General features: G+C 41.6%; 1 protein-coding gene across 2 annotated transcripts in view; it reads right to left on the bottom strand.

The window, feature by feature from the left end:
* Positions 1-18499, bottom strand: part of mon2 (MON2 homolog, regulator of endosome-to-Golgi trafficking) — a 36401-nt gene extending 17902 nt beyond the window's left edge. For both annotated transcript variants that reach the window (XM_069695299.1, XM_069695300.1), the window contains exons 1-13: positions 17954-18499; positions 10298-10361; positions 7671-7798; positions 4951-5082; positions 4389-4518; positions 4062-4159; positions 3621-3746; positions 3218-3412; positions 2665-2789; positions 1640-1779; positions 1362-1515; positions 819-1009; positions 346-427 (exon numbers count right to left, since the gene is read on the bottom strand). In XM_069695299.1, coding sequence (XP_069551400.1) covers positions 346-427; positions 819-1009; positions 1362-1515; positions 1640-1779; positions 2665-2789; positions 3218-3412; positions 3621-3746; positions 4062-4159; positions 4389-4518; positions 4951-5082; positions 7671-7798; positions 10298-10361; positions 17954-18061 — 1673 coding nt within the window. In that variant the 5' untranslated portion in view covers positions 18062-18499. The remainder of the gene's footprint in view (positions 1-345; positions 428-818; positions 1010-1361; positions 1516-1639; positions 1780-2664; positions 2790-3217; positions 3413-3620; positions 3747-4061; positions 4160-4388; positions 4519-4950; positions 5083-7670; positions 7799-10297; positions 10362-17953) is intronic.
* Positions 18500-20182: the final 1683 nt, after the last annotated feature.

Raw genomic sequence — 20182 nt, 5'->3', positions numbered from 1 at the left:
GAGAGATCGGACTTCACGAACATTACATTTTTGTTAACGATTAACTGATATAACTGGAAGTAATGATACGTTTGTCTTTTTCTGCTCGTTTCATGCCAAATGTGCCATTTATTGGCATTGAACATTGCAACATTAAATAAAGTTCACATGTCTGTTTGCTGTTGGGGCTTTGTAAACAAAAATTCCACTTCCATTATGCAGATACTGTATAGATGAAAACATTCTCTTTCGTGGTGTGTAATTTAACACGGAGTATTTCTTTCCTGCTTGAATCACTTCTGTAAACATGTAACATAATTGCTGACTACAGAGCAGCAGTCCATATGAAGGCTGAAAGACGTTTACCTGGCATCCAGCAGCAGAGAGAGGGCAGCCAGGAGGCCACACCAGCAGGCACCGACCATCTCCTCCCACACCAGGTGGGCTCCTGAGACAGAGAAACAAACTTTCACTGTGTCTACTCAAAAAATTGTTGCACTTGAGTTTGGACAGTTTATTTGGAAGGAGAGGCAACACAACCTTCTATTTTCCATATCCTTTTTGAAAATGTAAAGACATACAAGTATAATCCTGGCCACCAGGGGTCATAGAAGTGCTACCACCAAGAATCCTAAAAGGTTTGTTTGGAAATCATGCAGTAAAAAGCACAGACTGTGAATATATATGAATGCGTACAAATGCGAATTTCCTCTCAAAGATTTTGCTTGTCAGTTAAAACAATTACACTTCTACTTATTTCTTTATATTTAATTTGATTTCTTTATATCTTGCACTTCACTGCATTATCAGAACATGACACAATGTTTTTCCCCTCTCACCAGGCTGAAGTTTCCACTCCTGGTCAGGGTGAGCCTCCCTGAATTCAGCAGCTGCTTCCTCCTCAATCCTCAGTTCTCTTTCAATCATGGAGGTGATGCCCCTCACCAGGTCGAGCAGGGCACTGAAGGCCACCGACATGGCATAGCCCTCCGGGATGGATGGGGGCTCAACCTTGTCCAGCATCTCTAAACTGGGCAACAAAGGGACAGAGCAAATTACAGCAAATATACAGCACTGCTGTCAGAGAGGATCATTTAGACAACACATCTTTGTTACAGGAAGGCGAATGTGGCTCCTTGTATTTTAGACTAATGACAATCGTGCCTTTGATCTCTGCCTTCCTATAATCCCTTGTGCTTTAGAGACAAATTATTTATCAGGGCTGGCAGCACACACCTTAATAATAATCCCACAAACATATTTTTTTTCCCCTTCGCTGCAATTGCTCTGTGTGTGAGAAAATAATTACATACACATGAAAGAAAATGGATAACGGGAGTCAGAAAGTGACTGTCTGAAGTATATGTGGTTGCAGTTCTTACTAGGTAGCCTTGGCGCTGCCCTGGACACTAACAGTCATGAGTGGGATCCAGGTACCACGGTATTCAAACGCAGCCTGGGTGGTGAGGGTGCCATTGACCCCTCCTGTCCCCGGGCCACCCTGAGCAGTGCCCTGGGCCCCCAAACCTGACCCACCTAGACAGGAAGTCAGAGAGGATTAAAGTGGGGGGGCAGAGTGCATAAAAATGAGTCAGAAAGATGAGGCGGAATAAAATATATAGCTTTGGGAATCTTGAACATGATTACTCAGTCAACTGACCAGGAGGTGCACTGACAGCAGCAGTGTTGCCCCCATTGGGGACAATGAAGAGGGACTGGATGAAGGACCCCAGGGCATTGACGATGTCTCTGAATACCTTAGTGGAGTGTTGCTTCATGTCGTATGACTGGCAGAACGAACTGAAAAAGGACAGCGAACATTGAGATAAAAGATCTGACACAGCACGGACTGAATTCTGACATAGTGCAAGACTTGACTACAGAAAACAGCATTTTAGGATATTTCAGACTGTGCTTGCATACTAACATGGATACATTTTACATGAGACATTTTGGCATGTTAAGTGTCCAGACATTTCATTCAAGACCAAAGAGATCAACAAATTATGAGTCACCGACAAACACTGCTATTCCCAGAACTGTGCTAGTGGCATGGTTAAAAATTATTCATATCATTTCAACTATGTTGTAGTTTGTTAACAGCGTTGACAGTTTCAGCACTGAAATTCGAGATGGCTGACAAAGCTAGCGTGTAGGGTTTTCCCTGCCATTAAAACACTTAGATGAAACACCCATATGTCTATAAGCTTTGTTTACCAATGTTTGGTGATTATAATCTTTAACAGCAGCAGACAATGGATTTTTAAATGAATATTGTAATGATAACAGTAAATAATTATGTGAAAATGAATAGTTTTTAGTCCCCCACTACCATGGCACTTAAACCCTCCAGAAACCAGAGGAAAACTCTGGCTTGTATTATTTGGATGGTAGTGGAAAGTATTTTTTCTGCTTAGCTCAATCTCTGCTGTTGTTGTATCTAAAAGCAGATAAATCAGCAATTACAGAAACATTTAGCCATCATAACCAGATGCATTTCACTGCTTTGTTTTTAATTGAGGAATCATTAAGGACTCATTACCAACAATATGAAGCACGATTACAGTGTTTTTGCTTAATGCAGCTGTGCAATATGAATATTTAACAAAGAGAGGAAAAATAACATTTTTAAGTTTTGAGGCTCATTAACTAAAACGTGTTTCGTTAGAAGTTAACATTGCTCACCGTAATAAATGAGGCTGCACGCACAGCCTGTGGACTGATTCCACTGCCACTGCTCTCAGCCACTGCGGCTTCTCACCATCCAGAAACTTCACCAGCAGAGACAAGAAGATCTCGCACTCAGTCACCTGCAAAACAAACACACACACACACACATTAGACACTTGGCTGGCTTAAACAAAGACAGACGGTCCAACCCCCCTCCCCCCCAAAAAAGAGATCCAAATCCCTTCTGGCTCTGAGGAAGCTGGTTTCTGGCTCGCAGAAATTGTGGCTGCCTTGTTGATGGACACGGGCAATGAGACAAATTTCCATCTTAAGAATTGATAAATAAATAAAAAAAACAGCTGCATTTCTGAATTACTCAAAATGCAGCTAAGCTCAGTGAAGTGCCTGGTGCAGAACTAAGGCGAAACTACTGCTACACTAATCCAATGCTAATCAGACCAGATCAATTAAGTGCATCGGCTCTAAACTTGAGAAAATCTCTTCGACATAAATCATCCATCAGGCAACATTATGGCCAGTCGACCATCACCGCAGACCGGTCCCTTACCAGTAAGGTGTAGAAATGTTTGATCAGGACGGAGACCACGCGCAGCAACCTCATACAGATGGGAAAGTAAGGTTTCTCTACAGGCGCTGGTGAGGCGGCGCTGCTGCTGCCCTGACGGAACTTGATGTTCGGAGAGAAGAGCTTGATGACGAGGGGACACACTCGTTCTTTCAGCAGGAAACTGAACTCCTGGTGCTGGGCGGGAAACAGAGAGAGAGCGAAGTGGACTGGGATCATCTCAAATGAAGTGATACCGATACACGTTAGGTTAGGTAGTTACTTTATTAATCCCCGAGGGGAAATTTTTTAATATTTAATACTGTGAAAGAGAATTCGTTGAACTGCACCGAGGTGCACAATAGTGCCCATAACATGGATTATAACATTATAGCAGTGTGTGTACCTGTAGGAATACACCAGGGAAATCATTAAGGACAGACTCCAGCAGTTCCAGGCCAAATGTGCGGGTCATCTCTGTCATCCCCACCAGCCAGTAGGGGGCGTCAGCATTCACTAGCTGGCACAAGTCCTGCAGGAAGGCACACAAAGACATTCAAAACAATGGAGTGTTATACTCAAAGACATCACAGCAGGGCTCTGCTGGGAAGATACGCATCTACACATAAGTGATGAATGGGGGGAAAACAACATGGGACTTGGAGACAAGGGACCATTGAAGAGATCATTCCACTTCATCGCAGAGATAAAAGCAGTTATTTCTTACTTATTTTCAACATAAAAATCCAAGGCAATGAAGCTGGTACTATCAGTCATTTTTATTTTTTGTCCACAAATGATAAAACTTCATAATGTGAAGAGGGCTAGCACCCCCTGGTGGACATACCTGGAACAGCATGTATGCATCCTTAGCACTGGGTCTCAGAGTACTAACAGACCGCCGGTTGGTGTTTCCCTGGACAGGAGGAGGATGCTCCACAATGCCTGAATACAATTTATATTTTAGGAATTTCAGCAACTATAGAAAATAAAGAGTGATTTTCAGAAGCAGGAAATTCACTATTAAAAAGGTTGAAGCAGAAAGAATTTAACCATGGTAGTGAACTTCATGCAGATTCTTCATCCATCAAATTTCTCTCTAAATAGTGTGAATCCCATTCATCATCTTCATTCATATATAGACTCTCTATTTTCTTCTAACATGTCATCTAACCTTTAAAACGCTCGTCCTCTGCCACCATCCTCTCAAACACCACAGTGACGACCTGTCTGACGGTGGCGGCCGCTGTGTTGTTGGTGATGTTGTCCTTGGTGAAGTGGAGACGGAAACACAGGACAATGGCCTGGGCATGAAGACAAGATAAAATAATTACACTGCATGAATAGATAAATATATCATATAAACTGAGGTCCATCATCAAGAGGGGTAGAATCATGTTGCGGGTTCTCTGCCATTCCAGGTTACACGGACTGACGTGGTAACTTCATATCGTAGATGGACGTCTTAAAAGCTTTTCAATATATTAATGTCCAGTAACATTGAACAAAATGTTAAGATGCTGCAAACACTGGAGTAAGGAAATCTGAAACAATGTGTGTAAATTACTATCGACACAGTTAAATAGATGACTAGAAGAGAAGTGGGTTATATGGAAACCTGCAAGGTTCTGAGTCCACATGTACAGCATTAAGGTCTGGATACAAGGGAGTAGAAAGGATATATTCTAATATATATATATATGGAAAGAGTGTGTGTGTAGACTGTATGATTGTACCTTGGAAAGAACTTCATCATGTACAACTGTGTTGGTGGTGAGCAGGACCAGAACTGTCTGTAAAAGCTTCAGCTCCTCCAAACCGTTCTCCATCAGCTGCCACAACATGTTGATGATGTTCCCCGCCGCTGCCTGTTACACACAAAACACACACACGAGACTCAAACATTGATTTTTAGTCAAAACGTGTGTACGTCTGCACCAGTGTGTGAATGTAAAAAAAAAAAAAAAACACACACACACACACACACTTGTGGGACCAGCTGTCGCTGCCCGCTTCGGGGTCACAACATCATAAGAGTTCAATAACAGCAGATCGAGCTGCCGGTTCATGTTGATGCTGACAGTAAGTGACAGTGTGTCCTTTCCTGGGTTGAACTCTTTAAAATAAAAGTACTCGACACGCATCCTCTGTGAGCTGCTCTTATGTGTAATAACGGTCTGGAGCCACGGGGGAGGGGGGGGGGGTGTTTGATTTCAAAGCAAACAAAAATAAAAAATAAAATCACAACAATAACCTTTTTTCTTTTCTTTTCACAGCCACATTCAACATACTGCAGGATTTCAACCGACTTGTATTCTCTACTCACAGATTTAATACTACATTGAAGCTAACAAACAATTCTCCAGGGTTTGGAAGCAGTTCTGAATGTTGACTCTCTCTTGATGAATAGCAATCATTCAACAACAACAACCTTTTTCTCTGACTCGTTTTACTCAGATTTTACTTTGATTAAAAGTGTTTTTGATGCACAGGTTGATGTCTGCATTAGGAAATGTTAACAGTCTTGTTACTGAGGTGTTTGTACTGTATGTGCCATCAATAACAGTGTCTGTTCTGTCCTGTTAAGGTGTTTTATATGAAGACATTGAAACAAATCTCACTCTCTTTCCCCCATAAGACAAAATGCCATGAAGTATGACCACATCTCCTGTACATGACAAAGTATCAGCTGTGGCTCTCGAGTGGCACCAAGAATCAGAAGGTAGTTTAGCTTTGTCTTATGGAGGTTTTAGCTTTCAAAATCTGCAGTTCAAAGATTCTGAGGTGGAGAGCCGCTGGCAAAAAAACAAAACAAAACAAAAAAAGAGTACTGCAAGGTTCAATGTGTGTTTTGAAGAGTTTGTGAAGTGTGATGTTTTCGATGTTTGTCAGGTCCAATAGTTTGATAACAACCACTTGAAGACAAGGATAAATAACCTTGGGAGACGGCAGAAAGAAAGAAAACAGTCATGTCTTTCAGAATAGAAACATTTTAAAGCTCAGACGAACTGAGAAAATCTGCCTCACTCACCCACCTTAAAGTACGCCACAAAAAAACACATTTATCATAGTGAGGCTATGCTACTATACAATCTGATTCACATTTGTATGATCTGTGTCTGTTGGGTGTCTGCAGGCCATACAAAATTCACCCCAAAAAGAAAGTGTGTCAGTACACACATGAAGAAATAATAGAATATTGAATGATTTGTAGTAACCTAGATATGCTTAGCGTGGACCAAAGAGAGAAAAAGTGTTGATCAAAATTGCACCGAGCGACCTGTCATGACTCATGACAGACCTCTTGAGGGAGAATTTATTCCAGGAGTGTGGAGCATTTTGTCTCTCTCAGCTTTGGAACCTATTTTAACCTAATCAAATAAATGGCTGACATGTAGAAAGCCTGGTTAACTCAATGAGCTTTCAATAACGCTCCTTTACGGTGTATTAACGAGGCAGTCGCGCTTGGAAACCGTTCTCATCTCAAGACTGCCTCCAGCTGGGTTATTCAGAAGGTTGAAAATCACTCCACCCATCACATAAGCTGATATTAAACTACACTTTCATTTAAGAAGCTATTACACGCACCCATTTCCTAGGATGGATACCTTAGTCCAGCGAGCTCTTCAGGGTTGTTGAACTGCCACTGCACATGCAGATCATGTAAACGTGTTTGAGCAGCTTCATAATCCATTTTCTAGGTCGATGGTTTCCTCGAATACAGAAACTCTGCAGACCGCTCAATAACGAGTAGTGGAAGAGGTAGAGGGGGGGGTTGGTGCTGTCAGATGTAGCCGCCAGTGACAGGCAGGAATTTAGATTAACCATTCTTATAATCACATTGCCAGATTAGGTATTGATGAGTTGCATTGATTCTAGTATGGATTTTAATTAATCAGCCGTAGGATATCAGAAAGAATGAGCTTAAGGTGGCAGGTGAACTTAAATGTGTACACATACACACTTGAGTGTGGACATATAACACTGACGTTATATGTCATGCAAGAAGCACACCGCCTGTCTGAAACTTTGAAGATTTGTTTTCAATACTGCTGTTCTTTGGAAATTAGTTTTCTTAACACCTACACGGAAACAACATTCTCCACAAGGACACAAGTATTAACTTGGCACTGAGGAGACGACAGTCACCTTGTATCATCTGTGAAGTGCCATGACACATAGAGAGGAATCCAGATGAGAGTCGAGGCCTCTTCTATTCTACTTGTAAAAACTCACCAAAGCGGATATTTCTATTATATTTTGCAAGACTAATGTAAAGAATAACGTGCCTGCAATCACACTATTGCTTTTCATAAACTGGTATTAACATTCTTTTTTCATTTTGACTATAACAAATACATTTTTTTTTTTGTGTATACATCTAAATTCTAACCGTAAGCTTCAGTGTGTGCGTATGCCAACATTTCAAAGTAGCAGGCCAGCTCGTGGACCTCACCTCGGATACCACCTCGTGGGACATGAGCCTCTGGATGGCAGCCAGACACAGCTGGGTGATCTTCGGCTCTTTGGTGCCACAGCCCATCAGAAAAGGCTGCACAACCTCGGAGCTGTTCTCCTTCAGTGCTGCAGGGAAAGCACACAGATAAAGACCACATATTACTGGAGGATTTTTCTTTTATGTGGGCTACAGATATAATTTGGGAATTCAGGCAAATTTCACAGTGTAACGGAAGACATTGTCATGTCATTTACTTCAATAAAATGCCTTAAAATCAATGCAAATAATAAACGTGCTTGTATAAAAAAAAATTAAAAAAACAGCATGCCACTCGAAGGATCTAACATTTTAAAGCATTTCTTATTGATCAGATGCCTTTTGTTGTCTAAAAATCAATGTAATCAAACCAGTACTGCAGAAGAATGGCTGGAAAACAAACATTTTACTAAGAAAAAGATACAAGGGGATCTGTGGCTCAGATGTTAGAGCGGGTTCAACCCCTGGTTCCTCCTGTCTGCCGGCCCAAGGGTCCATGGCCACTTGGCCAGGCGAGTACTTTGCATGGCCGGGCTGCTGACATTTACCATTTACCTTAAAATGATCAAAACTGCTGAATAAAGATAACATTGTTTAACCTTAAATAACAATCTGTTCTAAAATGAACAACTATTAATCCAAAATTGAGTTAAAAAACAAAACATTATGATTTAAATTCTTTTGACTTTCATAGTCTAAAACATATTTTGTACTGGATTTGATAATGCAATTTTAAATGGCATTACAATGACATGTAAAAAATTAAAACGTGACATTTCTGTTGTCTAATTAGCACGTAGTGAACTACTGCTCTGCATCCAACAACCTGTATCATTTTCACCATCATTACACTTAATTTAAATTCTATGACTGAGTAACAGGTTTCACTCTTCAATCTTTGTGTAACACCTCATTAAGCTGCTGTGACACCCAGCAAACCCCAAACGCAAATAAGTGATCTCCTCAGCAGAGAGTTTTGCAGTACAGTTTACAGTTACAGAGCAGCAGCTGGATGGAGACAGTCATCAGTGGAACTCAGAAAATGTCAACTATGTGTCAACTCTGCAAATGGCACAAAAAGCTGGACTTGTTCATCAAGACAGCATTGAAACGATTTCCTCTATCAGTGGATGGAGAGAGCGGCCACATTTTAAAGCGCGTTGTAGTGAAAGTCAAATTCAGAGCAACCAGCTAAAAAGGGCTGAAAAAGGCAACAAACAAAGCTGAAGGAAGGATGAGCATTAGTATAGAGTAGAGTTGGAGTCGAAGGCCGTTTGTACGTGACTTGCCACAGGCCGACTGCAGACATGAAGTCAGGAGAATACATCAAATCACATTGGGTAATGTGGTTCTGTATGTGTCTTGTATGCAGATACACGGCGTCCTACGAGTAGAACACCATCACTACTGCTGTTTGCTTACGCATTCGTGAATTTTAGAGGACACGGCACATTAATCAACACTGGCATTGTCAAAGCGCCAGTGTGAATATGGCAGTGTTACAGTTTAGCCATATGAACCCAATGCTGTTTTGGGGGAGAATTTCCTATCTTGGTCATTATAGGAGCTAGCTGTTCATGCTATATCTTGTTTTCTTCAGGACTCTTTAGGCTAGCGATCCAAATCATCCATCATTTGATTTGATATTACTTAAGAGGTTTTGTATATTTGTCTTTATGTCAAGGAAAAAGGTCCTCTTATGAAATTGGTATGTTTTTACCTGTACCTCACTGTAGAAGGCTGGCAGTGCATATATCATTTCATAAATGTGTAGAGTGTCTCAAATCTGACAATATCAGAACCATGTCTGGGAAACTCTGTGGCTTAGAATTTTTTTTTTTTTTTTAATGATTTATGATCTTTTGACCACAGCGTCTATATTATTTCTGTGAAAAACACATACATTATTTATCGTTTTTAAAATTGAGGGGGTACAGAGCACTTGAATGACATGCGGCCCGGTTCAGGGGGGCCAGGACCCGAACAAAGGACCCACACTCAGGAAGGACGTACGCCCCTGTGATATGTGCTAATAACTCAGCTGTGTGGTAGTCCCGCAAATACGTTATTTATTCATTAGAAAATGGGATGTGATGCTGGAGGCAATGCAAAGGTCAGGTGTGACTTCAAAACCAGATAAATTGAAAACGCTTTGCCGTTCAGAGAAACGACGTGACTCACCAGAAGGGAGAAGTTCTGATGTTTGTTTTGATATGTGGTTTGTTGTGACGCAATCAGGACTTATTCAACCACATTAGTTTAAATCAGCGAAGATATTATCCTTCGGGTGTTTGAACGATCTTCATAACCATTATTTTTTAGTAGACTAATATGTAACTGACTGCAGCCAACTCTGCACACGCGGCCCAAACCCAACAACAACACACAAAAAAAACATACATAACAAACAACTTTTATTATCATCAGTCATATTAGTGGAAATAAACTAAACATAACCATGTTAACAATAGAAAGCTAGAAACAGATGGTAGAAGAATTCATCTCTGCACATTTTTTTTTCAAATTTGAGTGAGCTGATCACACGTCACCCTTCTTCTGAACAGCTAAACGCCATTCTTATCTCTCACCTGCCAGTATGTCTGTGTTCCTGGCTGCGATGGTCTTAATCTTCACAATGCCAGACTCTGCAGCCTAGAGAAGAAGAGAGAGAGGGGGACACATGTAGGTTACCATTTCATGGAGCACGGATCAAAAGGCGCTGATAGCGCAGCGCTGGTGGTGGACACAACTTCTGGTGATGATGGCCACGGAGGAGAAACAGGAAGGAAGGCGTGGCTGGCTGCAGAGATACATTATTGTTTGGTGGGGGGTGAGGTGTGTGTGTGTGTGTGTGTGGGGGGGGGGGTGTTGAACTTGGGAGGGGATGTGCTAGTACAAAGTGATTTTCCCGGTGGAGTGTCTGGCAGGAGTGAGATGCTAAGAGAATGGAAAGGAGGGAAGGAGGCATGTCAAGAGAGGAAGGGGATGACATGGGTACAAGACTAAATGTGTCTTTTTCTGTGTTTGTGTGAGCGAAACAGATTTGCCAGACTAAACTGAAGCTGCTCTTATCTTTCTACAACAACCGCAAGCCACAACAAACCTGTCAAGATATTCCCTCTTTCTCTCCAACCTCTGCTCTTCCTTTTTTTTTTCCCCCCCTTTCCCATAAAATCGCACCACTTATAACTAAATAACCTGTCCCAAAAGATTCCCTTTAATTCCCCTGTAATTTTTGTGATGGTTTGCAAAAGCCTACAAATGACAAGAAAGAAGTAAATAGTGAGTACAAATACTAGTCTTGTCATCTACCTGCTCTTCCACACATTTAGCTACTCGCACTTCATGGCGTCAGTTTTGCATGTAACAGTTTGATTATTTTATTCTTGAAAAAAAAATCCCAACACGGAGCATATCACGAATATTAGTCGTGGCAGCAACATTCTCAACTGAGAAAACAGCCAATGGACATCCATTACCTTGATGCATTTTTTTTAATGCAGCGACTGCACGGACTACATCCTGAGCATGCATGTGTTACAAATGACTGGAGCCACGACTCCCCACACACATCAAACACCACATCATCCTATGATGCGTGCAGCCACAGAAATGCAGCATGAAATCACATTTCAAAAAGAAGATATTTGATCAAATGTCTATTCCAACAACTTGTTTTAGTGGACAGCAAAACGTTCTGCCAGCATTTCTCCATGTGTGCAACATTAAAGGGGCAATAGCTGTGATTTTTAGTTTAAGAAGATCAAAAATGAACTAAAATAGTCAACTAAATGCTAAGAAATAGCAGTTTACGTGTTAAGCCAAAGACGTCTCTGCATTGTGCTGCACAGGCTACTGAAGTCAGCATGCTAACCAGCTAGCCCCAGTCTGTCCCGCCGTACAATACCACCCCACACCTCAGCAGCGGTGGTGAGTCACTGTAGCGGCCAGTCCTGCTTTCACTACAACGTGAGGAAGAGGTAGCGTGTGCAAACATTTATTATGAAGAACTTAGCAACGGCTGAAACTCAAAACAAGAGGCCCCCCCCCCGCCCGACGTTGCTTTTCACCACTGCAGACTTGGGTAGTAAAGATTGAAGTTTGATGCTGAACTCGCAACGTTTCTTTTTGACTGGTGAGTAAATAGCCGTTAATGCTGACGTTGGATATGTGGCACTATACGGCGAGAAGCTGCAACCCGGCGATCTGATTGGTCAACCGTACGTTTGGAACGTGCCCAAATCACCATGACAACACACCCTGCTCCCTGCACCCGTCTTGCTGAACCGTCGGTGTAATATTGCTTAAATGGCTTATAAAAGTCATTAATCGTACAGCACAACGTCACTGACCGTGTTAATATGCTCAGTTTGCTGTTTGTTGATGCAGTCAGACATCAGTTGAGTCGACGAGCTCAATTAGCCGGTCATCTCGCCATCAACCACACCGAGGCAACTTTATGTTGCAAACAAACCAGGAGTATTGACTTTGTCTGGACGACTCAAAACAGACTTTTAGTCCAGATAATGAGAACGCAAACCATCCAGAAAAACATTTGAGATGGTGTCAACTTATGGTTTTGCTGTGGCTGTTTTCTAGACACTATGATCTTGCTAAAATTACTTAACCAATCACCATTTTTCTTCACATTCATCCGTTCTTAATAAAAAAATAAAAAATAATTTAAAAAAAGCCACTAACTAACAGCAAGGCAATGAATACACAACGATCAACAAAGCAGCCAAATCTCGGCGCCGGGCTGACGGCCGCCTGGATGCTACAGTGACTTTAATCTGACATGTGGCACCTTTAAAGCACAACGTCATTATTAGCAAGTCATACTACTGTGGATGCGTCACCTTTGATTGGAGAAAATATAGCAGCTGCCCTTCACATCCAATTGGCTCCAATATTAGACCATCAACATGATCATAACACCTAAACATGTTATTTTAACAGCCACAGGGTCGAGCCACTGAGGAGGTCAATAATTCACAACCTGCCAAGCTGTCAATTACCAAGCAACTGCTGGTTAGTGGGTCGGGCTTTTCATGCTCTGTCAACGGCCTACGACTGAACACCTCCTTGAAAAGTTAATCTCTAAATAAATGCTTTGTCTCCCTCTTCTCCTTTGTTCCTCAAACAGAGCCAATAACACGGAGAGCTTCTTCTTTTTTTTTTAGCTCCAAATACCTACGACCCTCCTGTTGCTACTTATATTACATTATATTATATCATATTCCCAGTCGCTGAGACCACACTGAGCTGCAGCAGTAAGATAGAACTGAAAAGGCAAATGTCAGAACTGCAAAGTACGGTGGAAGATTTTAAAGAAAGAAACCCTTGAAACGATATTTACAGTCTTACAATATCAAGCAAACTAAATTAAGGAGCAACAGTTTTAATCATCGAATAATCATTTATTGAGAAAAAATGCTAAAAGTCAACAAATGTGTTGCTAACGTGAAAATATGAGGATTTGAGGTCGATTTTATATCATTGTCCACTAAACATGTTACAACTTTCTGGTTTTCAGATGACTTCACACATGTGGTGCTCAATTCCCCCCATTGTAACGCAGCACTCTTGCAACATGCACACCATCCGTCAGTCCAGTCAACCTCAATGAGTCACTGAGAAACTCTGCATCCTGTGGCACAAGGGCAGCGATGATTTTCTGCACTCACACAGTTATGAATAGTGTCTCGAGTCCCCTTCAAAAAGAGGCTTCTTTGTGCTCGGCTTTGCCAAAGCAGCCAAGTATGTCTAAAAACAGAAACCCCATTGATTAGACAAAAGAACCGAAGGAGTACTTTGAGTTTTTATGAAGCTTGTTGAGCCCCAGTATGTTTATAAGTGATAACTGTGTCTGATTTAACAGGATCAAATTCTGATTGGTTCAAGGCTGAAGATTATGAGACGCATACGAGCTTCTTGAAGACTTTTAAACGCTTCTGTCTCCTGCAACTCCTCAAAACTGTTTTCTTTGCTGCAGTAAAAATCTGAGTCAGTCAGAGGGAACCAGCAAACCAATAAATCCTCTAATTACAAACAGATTGCTTGTGTTTCCTCTGTTTAGCCTCCGGGACAGTTGTGTGCTCCATTGTCAAACCTGTTACAATGAATCGTCCCATTTGAAGAATTTGAATGGTTTTCGACAAAACTTCACAACTCTTCAAAATGAAAATCGTTTCATTTTGGGTTTTATCGTTGACTCCAACATGGTTGACTGGAAAATGTAAAATCTCTCTCTGCATGTCAAAAAATGTTTTCCACCTACTTCCTCATAGAAAGTGCTGTTAAAGCTTCCCCGTGTTACAGCATTATGAAGTCACCGCCATGTGGAAGGAAATACCAGCGGCCTGGTGACGTCATTGTAACAGAGAGCAGCAGCTGACAGTTATTTTATAAAGTATTTTGTTCATGAAGTTTTTGTCTATATTCTAAGGTAGTCAGATATCTGCAGCCTCACGTTGCAGACTGTCACATTTTTAACAATAGAAAGATTTTTGATAGCGAACAGTCATTCTATAAATCACATGCAGGAAGCACTTGATACTTTCAGTTGTTCTGAAAAGCCGTGTTTGTGTGGCGATCTGCAAAGCGAAGCTGACCCACGAGTATGAACAAGCTCGTGTCTTTGAAAAGCAACATTAGTGAAGCTCATGACAGACGGACTTCCTTAGAAAGCAGTTTTCTGGAACTGACTTCGCATATGATGAAGAAAGGGCTTATTCAGTCCGACTTTGAGCGTAATAGTGTCGGTTCACCAAATCATCCTCGGCTGTTGTTTGCCATTTCGTGTCTGTACAGCAGACACGACCTGTCCAGCAAATGAGTTGAGCTAAGCAACTCATACAAAGGTTGTCCATAATGCTTTCATTAATTCTGCAGTCAAATGTAACCGTGAGCTCGATACAGCTACATCTACGCAGCGAGAGCGGAGCGCTGGATGCCTGATGGGTTGTTGTTTTTTTTTTCCCCCACCGAGGCAAAAAGCAAAGGCGTGGTGGTTTCACAGACTGCTGCCGAATGGGGAAGAGCGTTCTGAGAGTGATGCTATGATACAAAAAATAATAATAATAATAATAATAATAATAATCAATGGGACTGTTTTTGTGCTCCTTTTAACAGTGAGAATCCACCGGCTGTGGTGCAACGTCGCTGTGGGAGAGCTACTGAGAAATGGGGAAGAAAGCAGAATGAAGGCTGGCTGGTTAAAGAGGACGGGGCTCTCTTACTTTTCCTTTGCAATGAGAATACAATGATTCGGTTGCAATGATGTACTGTATTCACAAACATGAGTCACTTACATTTAAAGTGTGGGTATTTTGCATCTGAATGAGCCCTTGCCAAATAAGTTCAAACAATGCTAATTGCACCCGTCGCTGTCAGATTGATCTCTTTGTATTTCACAGTGTACAGAGTTTATAAATCTGGTGTCTGGTGAGACATTCCATTAAATGCACACTGGGCATGCTCAAAACTATAGACTTTTGCTGGACTGGCCAAGTAGGCTAACTTCCAGTTTATATTTATGATAACTTGAATGTAGATTTTTTTTTAAAAACTATAGACTTTTCAAATGGATCAAATTCTGATAGTGCTCTATTTCGCAGGTTGTTACGCTAAAAACAATCAACCATTTTATAACCACACCAGTAGCGACGGAGGAGACTACGGTGCCTGTTGAAAAATGCAAAGCAGCTAATGTGTTTAAATTTAAGTGCTGATAATGTGGGTACGACAAATAAGAATGCAATTTTTCACGAGAAATTAAGGAGTTCTGTTCAAAAAACAAATCTAAATTCTCAAGAAAGTATGAAACGAAGACCACGTTGGTGTGCTGAAACCGCTGTGCAAGTGTTTTAAATTCAAACTGCGACCACCGGTACTCAGCTTGTTTGTAGCACAATAACATCACAGCAAATATAAGCGCGACAGCTTGGATTGGAAAAGGTTGTTTCAATCACAACCCCATCACTCAAAGCGTGAGCGAGCTCAGGTTGTGGGGAACATCAAAGTGGATCTCTGCACTGCTGTGATCCCTGAGGGAAAGAAGCCGGCGAGGTCCAGGAAACCTGGGTGATGATAAATCAATATTTGAGGCCGATGCTTCTTGAGGCCCGTAGGCAAGGGCCAGCACGCTGCCTAAATGTGAGATCAGCTGTATGCTTTTTTTTTGTATGGCCCCTTGTGGCTGCCACATCAACCTGACACGTCAAGCACTCGAGTCAAGGGACTGAATCTGTAGCGAGAAACACAAACGAGCTGGAGGTACTTGATGAACCTACTTCTCTTTTTTCATTCGCATGTTGCCCCCATCCAAGGTGAGATCTGAAGGAAAACAAACTAAACTTGTGTGACCTGATGTGTATTGCCGTGCTGAGCTGGCTGACTAATACTTCTATGGCCACAAAAGCCCCACATACAGTGGAACGTTTCATCAAACGACCCCTGTGACCACTGTTACATATTCAAGCAAACAGTGAGCTGGCGATACCTGGGAATTACAAGGAATTAAGGCTGACTGAGAGGGTGTCAGTTGAATCAGACAACTCAGCCAAACACCAGCTGCTCCCTGGGTGCTTTTCAGAGACCAGTCAAATCATGGAATAACATCTTTATGTCCGCATATGCAGGAAATGCAATCAAATCACGACAAGGAGTGAACGTCGGTTGTGTTAATCCAATATTATATTGCATCAGCATCCTAACTGGATTATGCAATGTTTATTATTTAGCCTTCAATTCACGACTCACAAGAAACTACGACGCGTTACTCTGACCCGGTCACGTGGGACCGCTGAAAGCAGAGCAAGTTTAAAGATAGAGAGAGTTGTGTCTGTGTCAAAGTGGAGTCGTGAAAGCTGCATTGACTGTCTTCTAAGCGTGAATCTAACAATACGCACACATTGTAAAGGCCCTGACGTCGTACCTCCTTGCACTATTCTGCTCTCAGCCATTAAGTCACCAGAAACGTCACCGACAGAGCTAAACAACAAAGTCGGTCAGTCAGCAGGCGCTGACGGCACATTCAGTCATTCCAGGGAATATGTGTATGAAGTCGCTCTGGGCGGCGTTAGTACCGGAGCAGCCTGTTGAGACAAAACCTTTTCTGTCACGAAAGGATGTAATAAGAAATAAAAAGCTTCGATAGTTTGCTCTCTGAAATCACAAGATATTATCTGACGAGTTGTACCTAGCCACGCAAATAACAGCCGTGATATTTTGGTTGTAAAGCTTCTTCTGCGATGTCCATCTATCAATTTAAGTTCTGAGCAATTTGAACAAAATCAAGAATCACAATATTGTTTGACAATACACCTTGATATGGATACTGCGATGATAAATAACGGGTGGCTACTGGTGCTTTCACAATATATTTACAGGAGGAGGTTTTTGATAAATAATCATCAGTAATGACGATCTAATGACTCGGTAGATAAATAGATAAAACAGTCTGGTAAGTTCAGAAAGTAAAATCACTTCACTGTATTCCTGCCTTTAAAACCAGGAAAACGCAACACAACGCAAATATCACAATATTTCAATGCCCAGAATCTAAAACAATATCTAGTCTCATCACAATTATCAATATAATATCAATATATTGGCCAACACTTGCGCACATACAGCAGGTTTGAAAACAACAAGACAGCAACATGTAGGTCAGTAAGCAATGTGATCATACAGTCCAGAAGCCATTAGGTAAGATATCTTCCAATCAATTAACATTGAACAATATCGACTGTTCAAAACGAAGCTTCAAGCTTGTTTAAAGGGTTTGTTCAAGAAGTCAGTAACACACGTTTTACCCAACTTCACCATCGGCCGCAGCTGAACCAGCAGTCACAACCGGGAAGTAGCTGCACGCTGATCTGGAAATAAACCTCTGACGTTTCTTCAGTGGAACAACATTCATATGACACACAAAAAAACACAACAAAAAACAACCCATGTACAGTCCTGTATTTCTGGACGCCTAGTAGGACGAAGGCCCGGCAGATGACACAACTTTGAATGTGCCGATCACAGTCCGAGGACAACTCCACACCAGACGGCCGAGCAGAGGCCCCGCGGGTCGGCGAGAGAGAGAGAGAGAGAGAGACGGGCTTCAAGCAAACAAGTGTGTAAAATACGCGTTTGTTAAAAGAACATTAAAAAAATAATAATAATAATAATTCACACAAACGGGACGACACCGAGGTGACGGCCCGGTGGAGCTAACGTCGCCGGCTAACCTCTTTGACCGGGGGGAATTTCTTCTTGCACTCCATGGAGAGGGAGCGCAGGTCCGTCTGCATGTTCTCCAGCAATTTCTTCACCGCCTCGGGGCTGCTGGTCGACATCTTTGACGGCGTCTTCGACCGGGGGGACGGAGGAGGAGGGGGGAAAAAAACAAAACCTCGAGAAACTTTAAACGTTAAGGAATGTGGGAGCGCAGTCGCCCCCCGCCGCCCATCCACCGCGGGGGGGTTTGTAAGCCCGTCGCTACTTTATTCGCCTCCCTCGGAGAAGAGAAAGAAAACGCCGCCGTCCATCGACGCGGTATATCCCGCTTCTCTGCTTTTGGGGCGCTGGTGCGCAGGAAGAGCGGCGATGACACCCTCTTCACGGCCCGCTGACATCAGCTTCGCGGAGCAGCGTCGTCACCCTGAATGTCCCGTTTCTCGACGCCGCTCACTTGGTCGAGGATATCTGCTAAATTGAGCGGTCTGCCATAGGCGGCCGTGTCGGCTCCGCTTTCCTTCCCACAATGCTTCGGTGGACAGTGACACGTCACTCGGACTTCCGTAAACAGTGGCGGATTCAGAATAATGTCTGCAGCGACCCCTGTTGGACAAGCTGTTACACAGACGAACGACCACAAACCACGTCTTGGACCGTGGTCGTGGTGAAATGCACAGCCTGCAGGCTAGGAAACACGGTGCAGCAGCTGGTCTGGAACAATCCTTTCCATTTATTTTATTATATGCATTTCACATCAAACAAATTCATTGTTTTTAACTGTTTTATACTCTTGCTCTACCTAATTTCAATAGAAAATGCTTTACATTTTCCTCCTTTACTTGTTTTTAGTACTGATTACAATTATTGGAATACAATTAGCTGTTTAAGTTAAACCTAAACTAAACGAACTAAAAATAACTAATTAACCAATAAAAAAAATACTCAGAATAACTACATTAGTTCAAATAATACCTACATAATATTGAAACAGACATTAAAACTAACATATATTCAGTTTCCAGTTTAGAGGTATTCCCTTTTCAGTAGGCTACTGTAGATTTTGATAAGATGAAACTGAATGTTGAACTGAAAAGGATGAGGTCCATTTAAGTGGTGTGGGAGCATTATTCAGCATGGATGTTGTTTATTAGACTGAAAAATATGTGCTGACATTGAAAACAGGAGCACCCATTCCCTGAGGCCACAGACTGACAAACGAAGGAGTCATACAAGGACCAGGTTGAGATTCATTTTATTTGTTTTGCTCTATAGTTTTCAGAAGTATGTTTTTCTTTTGTTTTAATTTAACTTTTTAATGCAAAAGCAGCCAAGAAACAATTTTGTGTTTAAAGAGCATTGGACCAACGATATATATGTGCTGCACCTCACATGAAGCCCTTCATCAGTTGCATTTTGTTCTTTCAGCTGCAGGAGTTCAATGCTGTCTTGCTGAAGAAGGAGCTTTCATCCTCAGGGAAATGAAAACGTCCACACCTTAAAGCGTCTTGAAGTGGGATGAAAGGGGAAACTTAAAAACAGCACTGGTGGTAGCAGAGAGAGTAGCTTTTCACATTATACGGGTGAAGTGGAATCACTTTCTGATGAATCGACTACTTTCAATTAAGTTATGTATAATGCTGAAAAATATTCTGATTAGAATGTGTGTTGTTCTATTTTTAACACCCAGCATTTCTTTAAGATTAAATCATGTGCACAGACTGCTTTTTATTGCATTAGTTCATATTAGAAAACCCTTTTACAATAGTTTTGCCTGCTTGTTACCCTAACAATGGACTCCCCTGCACTCCACTACATTTTCAGTATTTTGAGAAAGAAATGACACAGCAAAGCTTTGTGTTCATCACATCTTCTCTTCAGAGTTACTGACTATAAATCATGTGTTATAGAAGCCATTTAAGATATTTTGTGACAGTTAAACACCTCTCATACTTTATATCGGAATCATGCTGATGTGAGACAACAGCAAAAAAAACAGCTGGCTGATTTCAAGTTGCGAAGGCACATGGAAGGAACTTTATAAACCTAGGAATCTTTATGTACACTTGCAATAATATAAAACCTAAACCAAAATAAAAGTGACCATATGTATCTGTTTAATTTGGTTTGAAACTGCCTTGATGGAATAGACCTATTATTTCTAGGATCACAGGTGTCATTATATTAGGTGTTAACAGAGATAGGTGAATATATGTGTATAACGTTTACAATTTTACATCAAA

This window comes from Brachyistius frenatus, unplaced genomic scaffold (assembly GCF_029030835.1).
Source record: "Brachyistius frenatus isolate BFR_SWC_R1_liver_20210118 unplaced genomic scaffold, ASM2903083v1 Contig_19, whole genome shotgun sequence".
Classification (NCBI taxonomy): domain Eukaryota; kingdom Metazoa; phylum Chordata; class Actinopteri; family Embiotocidae; genus Brachyistius; species Brachyistius frenatus.
This window is presented reverse-complemented; position numbering and strand designations above follow the sequence as displayed.